Raw genomic sequence first — 10,308 nt, 5'->3', positions numbered from 1 at the left:
GGGGAAGGAGGGGAAAAATGAGGAGCTGACACCAAGGGCTCAAGTAGAAAGCAAATGTTTTGAGAATGATGTTGGCAACAGATGTGCAAATGTGCTTGACACAATGGATGGATGTATGGATTGTGATAAGAGTTGTATAAGCCCCCAACACAATGGTTTAAAAAAATAAAATAAAATTTGCTACAGTGAGTGAAAAAAAAGAAAGAAAGAAAGAAAAAATGGTGTCAGGGACAGTGTGAGCCTCAATAACTCTTAGTGATTGCTGTCACTTATAAAGTGAAATGATTTCTCAAACAATGTCAGCTATTGACAACAAAAACCATCCAACCATCCAATAAATCTTCTAGCCAGAAAAGGACTTCAGTAAAACCAGAAATTTTGAGTTGTGCTACTGCTTTCTGTATGACCTTGGGAATTTCACCTCACTTTGTTCAGTCTCAGCCTCCTAAGCTATCCAGTAGGTCTGATAATTCCTTTCTTATTTCTTGGAGTTACTGAGGGGAATCAAATACACTCATGCATATTTAAACTACAAAGCATGAGAAAACAGAAGCGCTCATTCTTAAAAAGGATGGTTTGGGTACTCTCCTCAAAGGCTATCCAGCCCCGTTGCAGTTTTCCAAGGAAGAGAAAAGGAAATGACGAGGTGAAAACATTTATCAAGTGCACTTGCCCTTTGATCCAGCAATTCCACTCTTGGGGAGATATTCTAAGATTTACCTGATGGATCTAAATGTTAAGCTACCATTGCAGCAGTTTGCGATCTCAAAAACAAAACAAACCCCCAAAACTAAAGAAAAGGAGACACCCCTAAAATCCACAAATAGAAGAAAACAAACACCACTGCCCGTGGTTGATTCTGACCCACAACTCTGAGTTTCTGAGCAACCCCAAGGCTTGTAAGCCTGGCTAATGACACTGTGCTGGGGAAGCCTCAGGGCCCAGGGAGATGAGTCCTTATCAGGAGTGAGCATCCCCTCCACTGGGCCCAAATCATTGGCTCCCGACAGTGTGAGACCTGTTGGCTGTTCAGCGGGGAAGCCGGCAGCCTTTAGGATCTGCCAGGCCTGGGGTTGATCCCTGGCTTCAACAGTTGCTTCCTGCGGGAAGTTGGGTTAAGTTGTTTAACATTTGTTAACCTCGGTACCACCTGCCTCATATATTGGGTTGTTAGAAAGATTTGTCGTGCAAAGCACTTAGCACTTAGCACTTAGCACCGGTCCTGGCTTTGTGGAGTGGAGGCTTGATACATGTTGAACGTGCTGATGTTATGTATAGTTATTTCCACTGTCTACTGATCTGTGTCTTCTCATAAATGTGGAGCTCTTCAAGGCCAAGGGCTTTGCTGCACACCCTTGCGCTCTCCGGGCCCAGTGGCGAGCCTGGCCCTAAGGAGAAACTCCATGAACACCTGCTGAATTTCCTGCGGGTGGATTCTTGCAGAAAGTATCAACTAAATATTAGCTAGGGGACTGACGGGCTGCTGTGGATTTAGGATATACAACCTGTCCCAACAACACTACCTCTTTTCTAACAGATTCTGGAAGGGAAGGCTCTTTGAGTGGGAGGAGGTGGCACAGAGGAATGAGTCCGTTCTGTGATCCCTCTGCCCTCCTGCACTTTGCCAGATGTAAGCCCAAGTCGACAGGCCCCACAGAAGCAGGTATCTTGAAGAGGCTTTGAACAGCATCCTGTAATGCACACACCGAGGCCAGAGGGAAGATTCAAATTCCTGATCCGTGACTCTCAGCTCATTGCTCTTCACTCCATACACCCATTGGCCGCATTTGGAATGTGTGGAACTTTCCAAACGCAGCCTTGTCCAGCAAACCTGTTACCCACGACTGCCTCGGAGTGCACCCCGACTCATGGCCATCCTGTGTGGCCGAGCAGAGCAGCCCCCTCAGGTTCCCGAGGCGGCAAATCTTTTATTTCATTTATTTATTTTTATTATTTATTTTTTAGGCGGCAAATCTTTATGGAAGCAGATGGCCTCATCTTCCTCCCTCCGAGTGGTGGGTGGGTTAGAACTATCTGCCCGTCTTTTCAATCATCAGCCTTGTTCTTTAACCATTGAGCTCGGCTAGTGAAAACAGGGTGTGTGTGTTGGGGGGGCGGAGGGGGGGTGGTGCTGTTTCAGAGAGAAGATGAAAGATTCTTGGTAGAAGACTAGTCTTGCTAAACTACCTTTCTAAATCACAATCTAACAAGAATGCTTCAAGCCAAATAAAGGGAGCTCAAAATACTCCTTTTCACTGGAGAATATAATTTTACTTCCGCCACAATTTAAATTGATTTCGTTCTGAGCGCCGGCTCCTGAAGTGCGGCGCGCAGTCTGTTTTCGCCGTGATACTGGTCTTGACAGTGATGCATTTCAGTTGACATAGTTGAAATCCTTATGCAATAAATCTCTGCCTGAAAATTAATCATGTTTATAATATTCTGAGAATTAATAACACCCATTGCTCAAATCATTAACTTAAAAAAGGAGCTTCCAAAATCTGTTCTCGGCAGTAAGGGACCACAAATAAATGAATGTTTGATAAAATAATCCAAGCAGCAGTTTAACAAGCGTAAACGTGCATGTGGCTGCAAGAACACAGGACTATTGTTTAAGGGTTGGCACAGGCTGATGAGGTTCCTCTTTCAGTTACGAAGCAGGCATCCACATGCATAATGAACTGCTCTCTGAATTATTAATGTGTTGCTTATTTAGCCTCATCTGTCTAGAAGATAATGTATCCTAACTCTAATGAGTGATTGGTTTTGTACATAATTACAGTAGCAGCAGTCGCAGGGAAAATGCGCCCCTTCAAAGGAGGAGTTCTAAAAATAAAGTCATCACATAAACTCCGTTGTTGTTGCATTCGATCAAAATCAAACCCGAAGCTTTGGAGAATTCATAATAAATTACAGGAGACAGAATCATTATTAACATCATAATTTAACACAAAAGGTTTTACTTAATCATTCATTACAGATCGTGTGCTGTTAAAAATGTGTGTAGATGACAGGGGTGGTTGGTAAGATATTTGCGTGGACCAGCTCCTTAGGCCCCTCGCCAATCCTTCGAGTGGAGGGCCGGACAGAGAACCCAAACTTTTAACCAAACTCACTGCTGTCAGTGAATTCTGACTCGAGCAACCAGACAGGACACGCAGAACTGCCCCGGTGGTTCTGAGAGTGTGAATCCTGATGGGTGCGGACAGCCGGGGGTAGCTGGTGGTTTCGAACTGCTGACCAAGTGGTAGGCAGACCGACTCTTGTAACCCACTGCGCCGCCACTCGGAAAGACAGAGGACTGAACACAGAAAGATGGAAGAGGGAAACGGTTTGGACCAATCCTGGCGGAACTTCCATGAGAAGTTTGTTTGCTGTTTGGAAGTTGTCAGGGAAGTCCTTTCCGGCCAACCACTGAGGTCCATCTGCTCAGGCCTGGTTTTGCGGGGTGAGCGGCTGCGCGTGGGGGGCACCGAGTCAGAAGCCGCTTCTAACTGGGCCTGCGCACGTGGAGGTGGTCGCCTTCCTTTGTCATATGGGGCAACAGCTCATTGGAGAGTCCAGAGCCCATAGCGGCTGATTCACGGGATGGGCCCCCATGGGAAGCACTTTCCAGGTGTTGGTTCTGAATGTGCCCGATTGTCATGTGGCTCACCTGTGCATTTCCTTCCCTCTCCAGAGGGGGCTGGCGGCACCAGTGTGCTCACACTCGTCCTGGTGTGCATGCTTCTTTGAAAAAGCTACCCTCCATCACATACACACACCACACACCACACACCACATAGTGGCACGATGTGAGAATACCCATCTCTCTTTCTAAAACCCAAACACTTTCCATTTCCCCATGCATTGGATAAGAGTCTTTCTGGTTGGAGATCATAATTTAAATTACCGGAGATCGTCATGCTCCCCACTTGTGTGGGGGCAATTCCTAAACGTGTTTAAGACTCTTGATCCCAGGAGAATTCCCCAGTGTTGCCTGTGGCGAGGAATGAAGTCTAAAGGCAGGAATGCAAAACGGGAGCGTGCCTCTGATTCAAAGCACAGCTCCTTCCTGCTTACAGCCTTCTCAGGCAGCGTGTTCGAGGGCGGCAAATGGGCTTCGGCAGTCTTGTATTGAATACCAACTCCCTTTCTTTGCAGCTTTTAGACATGGCAGGGAGGGAGGTGGGTTCATCAGAAAGGGCTGTTTCAAAGCTGCCCCTCCCTTTAGCATGAGATTGGGGTCCTGCAACTCCCTAGAGTCCTGATAGGTCCCAGGGTGGAGGTGGGAAGGAGGAGTCCCGAGAGTGGAGAAAGCGGTCAAAAGCGGGGTCAGACTTGAGAGGTTCTCAGTAAGCTTCTGGGCCCTAACGAACAGAGGTCTTGTTCTCCTCCCCAAAGTCAGGGCTTTTTCCCCTTGGGAACCCCCAGGGACGGTCCTCTCTGTCCCATACGGTCGAGACGAGATGGCAGTGTGTATTGTATTGTATTGTATTACACAGTGCTGTGTTGTTCTCCTCCCGTAAACATTGGACTGGTAGCTGCCGGGACGACGATTTAAACGCACCGACCACTTACCAGGAGAAAGATGAGCTTGACCCTGTGAAGACTTTTACATTCTGGAAAACCCTGCAGAGGGTCGCCGTGGGCTCACTGGCCCTCCAAGGATCCCTGGTGATGAAGTGGGTAGCCACTTGGCTGCACACGGTTAGAACCAACCTGGAGGCTCTACCGAAGAAGGAGCGGGTGATGGGCTTTGGTAAAGGCATCCGCCAAGAGCCCCCTAAGGTAAGGTGACCAGATTTAAAGCGGGACACCATTGATGGGGGGGGGGGGGGGAATTCTTGAAGAAAAATTTGGTCTATATGGACCAAATAGACCGTTCCCTAGCTTGTTGTGCATTCTTTCCAAAAACCGGGACTTTTAAAAAACACCAAAAATTGGGATTGTCCCTCCAAAAGAGGGACGTCTGGTCACCTTACCCTAAGGAGTAGGTGTGCTCTGTCACCCAGGGTGGCTATGTGCCAGACACCACCGCTTGGTGGCACATGACCACACTGCTCCTCTCCAGTCCAATTACAGATCTTTCCTGAAGTAGCAAGGCGAGCAAGGTGGTTCCCTGAGCAAGACGGATGCTGGTCTTCTCAAAACGCCCGGATGGAAGAGGACAGGGCATGGGGGCCTGTGCCCCTGAAGACATCTGCACTTTCTCCGGGTGGCCTGACGGTACACCGAGTTCCTGCCTACGGTGGTGACTGTGGGCACGCTGGGTAGTGCCAAACAAAGGCCCTTTAGGTGCCACAGTGGGTCCTGAACCTGAACAGGCTCCACAGAGAGGCACAAGTTACTTGTCTGAAAAGGCCCCGGCGTGGGGCCTATTTAGTAATCCCCAGAGTTCCTCTCTGGCTGGATTTGGATTTTGAGTTGCATTTGCCAGAGGGTGTGAAACTCACTGTTGTGTGGGAAGGCCCGAGGCATGTTACCTCCCACTCACATGGAAGCCCACGTGTTATACATGCAAGTGCATACGTTATACCCCATTTATATGAAAGTCCACGTGTTCTATATATAAAGTCCCACCCACATGGAAGCCCACGTGCTATATCCCACTTCCGCGAATGTCCCTGTTGTCCCCTTGGTCTCCTTCCTCCTTCTCCTGACCATCTGCGCCTGCTGCCCAGGAGCCCATAGCCCCGTGGAGAGTGACCCTGGATTCTGCACACCAGGGGCACAGAGGGTCGCTCTCAACCAGCCTGGGGGCTGCCGGCCCTGCCGCTGCAGCTATCCCGTCAACAGGCTTGTGCTCGGAGGCGCTGGGGTGGTGGGAAGAGGCAGATCCTGAGGAGCCGTGGCAGTCAAGCTTGGAAGTTGGGGTTTCCTTGAAGGTACAGGGGTCATTTAAAAATCATCAACCGGGTAGCCACCTGATCAGATTGGCTTTGATAGCTTTGGCTGTATGGACAGTCACGCTTGTTCGAGGTGGGGGCCGGCGGGGCGGGACTCTTGGTGGGATGCTAGTGGATGCGCAGTGTGGGAGCTGACTGATCGAGAGGGATGTGAGAGCGGAAAAGAAGGCACCTTCTGAGTGGAGGGAGGGCAAGGGTCAGAGCTGATCCCAGGCATTTTCAGCAGCTGGCACAACCCGGTTTCTACTGAATTTGAGGTGAGGGCGTGTCCCATCAGCCTCTGACCTGAGACACCTGAGGCAGCTTGAGGCGGAGCCGGCTGGAGGGGAGAGGAGGAGCGTAGCTTTGGACAGTTCTGCACGGTACTAGGTCCAGGAAGCTGAAGCTCAGAAAAGAGATTTGGGCCAGAGGCGGATGGGTTTGTCAGAAACAGCTGCCACTGGAGCTGTGGGGCCACCTGCCCAGGGAACTAAGTTGAGGAGAGAGCCGAGGGACGCCCGCAGACACCTGTTCCTTCCTCTTGACGCCCTGCGCTCCCCGTTTCCCAAGACCAAGGCACCCAGAAAGCCTCCCTGGGACCCACTTTGGAGAGGCCATGTGACTTGGCGATTTCTTCTCTCCGGCCTCAAAGGGCCTGGCGCGGTAGCACGGACTCAGGCGCGCCGGCCGGGCGGAGCTGAGCTCAGGGCACACTTGGAAAATGGCCGGCTGCTTACCGGCATCGCCAGCATCTCAAGGTGGGTCCTTTTCTTCTTCGGGACAAAGCGGGGCACCTCGAAGGTGCTCATGTTGCAATCCAGACGGCCGTTGGTCAGGTACAAGGCGAGCTGAGTCAGGGCTAGCTGGTTACTGTAGGCGAAGTCCAGGTCTGTGGCCCACACCTGGTGAGAACGGGAGACACAGGTGAGGGCGATGACGACAGACAGGCGCCAGGAAGCCCCGGGCGGCGACCCCGCCACTCTCCCGAGCTGCAGTGGCAACACCTGGCTCTGACAATCAGACACTGCTGCCTTGACATGAAAGGCTGGTGGCGTGGGATTTGGATTTTTCTACCTGTGGTTTGCTATTTCTAAGGTGGTGAATGCAGTATTTTCCTTTGTTTTTGTTTTTTTTTTAATCTAAACAACAGTGCTTTGTTGACAAAAGGCAAGTTTTAATGAATTTAAAATTGCTGTGTAAAACAAGTGTTTTCAAACGAGGTTTCTAGATGAGATAGTTAAAGTTTATTGGGCCGACCTGGCTGATAAACACATGTGGGGTTAATTGAAGGGCAGAGAGGTAAATGGCTTGGGGAGCCTCCTTTCTAGTTCTCGGGTCTCTTGCTTTCTGATGGTCGGACCAGGGTGCAGCCGCCTTAGCCAGTTCCCAGCTTCAGGTGGCAAGGCTGACTTCCTGCAAGACATCCCCCAGGAGAAGTTGCATGGACCTACCCCGATGCAGCCCTGGGTGCTGGAGCAGCCGCGTGGAGACCCCTGCCAGCACTGAGATGCTTACACGCTCACTGACTCGGCTTTCCTCCTGCAGTTGGCTTCATTGTGCATGCTTTATGAGATGGAGGAGGATTTTGTGGATTGATGTCGGACATATGGGCTAATGTTGGACTTGTGGGCTTGGGCAGCAGTGGGTTGGGCTGTGTTCTTGATGTGCACTTAACCTAAGGTGACCAGACGCCCCACTTTTGTCGGGACAGTCCTGATTTTTGGCGTTTTAAAAAAGTCCCGATTTTTGGAAAGAATGCACGACACTCTAGGGAATGGTCTATTTGGTCCATATAGACCAAATTTTTAATCAAAACCCCCCCCCCCCGCCCCCAGTCAGTGGTGTCCCGCTTTAAATCTGGTCACTTTAATGTAACCTTTATATAAAACTCTCTCCTATACATATGAGTTTCTGAGGATTTGTGTCTCTAATGTACCCAGACGAACACACTAGAGGTAAGGATTCTCTCAGTAACAACAGAGGGCTTATCAGTGAGCAAGTCTGGATTTAGGTTTGAGCAGCCAACAAAAAGGATTTCAAGGGTTAAGTATAGCCTGCCCAGGCCAGCAGAGCCAATACTGGGGGACAGCTCACAACAAGTAATACTTTTTCTTCAACATAGAGAGCGTTGATACTGGCCATTTGCAAATGCTTTTGAAGTTTTCCTAGCATGGTTAGCTGTTAAATGCCCAAAGAGCCCATGTCTCTGCTCCTGCCCCAGGTGTCTGGAGAAGTTGTGGCTCTCCCGGCTCACAAGTCCTCAGCTGTGTCGGGGGAGTTGACACGGCTCCTTTCTGCCTTACAGCTTCAATAGTAGTGGAGTTTGACCACCTCAATCTTTGGCTGAAACAGCTGCCCCTTCGCCTGCCCCCATTAGTAGCGTCCCTGTCTCGACACTTGTCATTGAGCTTCGAGGTAAAGCCTGAACCGGGATGGCCACCCACTACCCTGGGTGCAGTATTTCCTTCTGGCAACGCGTCTCCCTTCAAGTCGTCCGCAGGACAAGGGAGGCCCAGGCCAGACTGTCAGCACAGATGTGAACCAGCTCATTTCTTTACGGCAGAGAACTGCATTCCACAAAAGGAGCGAATGAAGATGCCCATGTAAGGCTAGCAGTGGAAGGCATCCGGCAACAGGGCTGGGTCCCCAGAGTTGCACCCCCAAAAGGCCCCAAGGGAGGAGCTTAAGTGCACTTTTATCTACTAAGGAAAAAAAAACTGGACTGAAGTTTCAGAGGGCAGGGGGCTGAACTCACTGCCATCGAGTCCATGCCAACGCGTAGTGACCCTATAGGACAGGGTAGAGCTGCCCCTAAGGGTTTCCACAACTGTAACTCTTTACGGGAGTACAAAGCTCTGTCTTTCGCCCATGGAGTGGTTTTGAACTATGACCCTGGCGGTCAGCAGCCCAATGTGTAACCGCTGTAGAAAGTGGGGGAGCTGAGTAGACACAGAAAAGGGTGGGTTGCTCTTGAGTTTGGAAAAAGCAGCAATGGCCCCTGGGAATTTCAGTATGATGTCTGAGGACACTCCCAGTTGGCATGGACGTCATAGCTCTACCGCCATTTTTCTCTTTGTCACCATGATGTCAGTTGTGGACAAGGGATGACACCCCCCCTCGCTGTGCCATGGGGCAGCTGGGAGGACACAGCGAGGAAGTACTTTGGCAACTAGCCATATGTAGGCTTCACGTTAGGACGAGCTACTAGGTAACTGGGTATGTTCATTTATTCCTTACCAAAATATTTACTGAGCACCTACTATGTGCTGGGTTTGTGACAGCAAAAGTGGGTCTTGTGCTACCTCGCCGCCTTCCTTTGCCAGGCATCACGGTTTGTTCTGTGTCATTCTGTCCCCACTTAACTCAGAAGTAGCCCGGTGCCCTCAGTTCCCTGCTCAAGGCATATCCTTGTGGAAGGCACTGGCGATGGATAGATACACCGTCAGGGATCCTACGGTGGAGAAGGAGCGGATAGGCACTCTTGTATTCAATGAACATAGGCAAAGAACCAAGTACTACTGAAGTAATCAGGAAAGACAGACTAGGCTTGCCTCATGACGTCATGGCTGAGCCTAAGAAGAGGGGTCGCCTGAACCCCCATTTGTCAGGTACCTACAGTGCACCAGGTACTTCACAAGCAACACCTCTGGCCTTTATGAAACCCAAGGAATAAGATCCCATGCCACAGATGAAGAAACAGAGGCTCAGAGTGGTACCCAAGTCCACCTAGCTAGGAAGTGGTAGTGCTGGGCTTTGAGTCCAGTCCTGCTGGAAGAGATGGGCACTAGTCCTGGCCCAGCCGTCCTCACCCTGTACCAATCTCCCAGCCAAATGAAGAGCTAGGGATCCAAACATGTTCTTGTTTAATATCATCCCTGCCTTGGAAGTGTCTTGCAGAGAACACATGAAGTATTGTATTTCTGGAGTATGCGGTAATTAGCAGTAATGCATTTTCACTGTAGGAAGTTGGAAGCGAACACATTTTCATGAAGACTTGATTAAACATTTTTTTTTGCCTGTTGGAAGGCCTGCATGTGCCCCCCACACCAACTCGGTATGTTAAAATACATACTGCATCTGCCCTAGAGTGGACTCCTCGCTCACGCATCTAGCATGAGCAACTTGAGTGAGCATTGACTGTAAATGGCATCATTATAAGGAGATTAGGAGGTCAAGCTGTCAAGGCCTCTTGCTAAACTGGAGCTAATTTCAGGAGTCATATTCGCACAGTAATGCCCCTTTATAATAGCAAATAAATCACGTTTGCAACAATTGTTAAAAACTAACTGCCAAGTGTCTGTTGCAGTGGTAAATATATCCTATTTGTCAACTGAAATACTTCTCGCTGAACGGTGGAACAAAATGCAAATCAGACGCGGGCAGCTGCTCTCCCTCGGATGAGAGAGTGAGTGTGCTGGTCTCACACATCTAGCGCTACGCT

The 10,308-nt window shown here is 49.8% G+C and overlaps 1 protein-coding gene across 1 annotated transcript in view; it reads right to left on the bottom strand.

Annotated features, from left to right (window-relative positions):
* The window catches only part of IQCH (IQ motif containing H), a 136,344-nt gene that overhangs the window by 22,562 nt on the left and 103,474 nt on the right, over positions 1 to 10,308 (bottom strand). Inside the window, exon 10 of the mRNA XM_045285794.1 lies at positions 6,605 to 6,769. Within this exon, the coding sequence (XP_045141729.1) occupies positions 6,605 to 6,769 (165 nt within the window). The remainder of the gene's footprint in view (positions 1 to 6,604; positions 6,770 to 10,308) is intronic.

Source organism: Echinops telfairi, unplaced genomic scaffold (genome assembly GCF_000313985.2).
Source record: "Echinops telfairi isolate 266 unplaced genomic scaffold, ASM31398v2 ScPeMD7_7475;HRSCAF=8513, whole genome shotgun sequence".
NCBI classification, from domain to species: Eukaryota; Metazoa; Chordata; class Mammalia; order Afrosoricida; family Tenrecidae; genus Echinops; species Echinops telfairi.
This window is presented reverse-complemented; position numbering and strand designations above follow the sequence as displayed.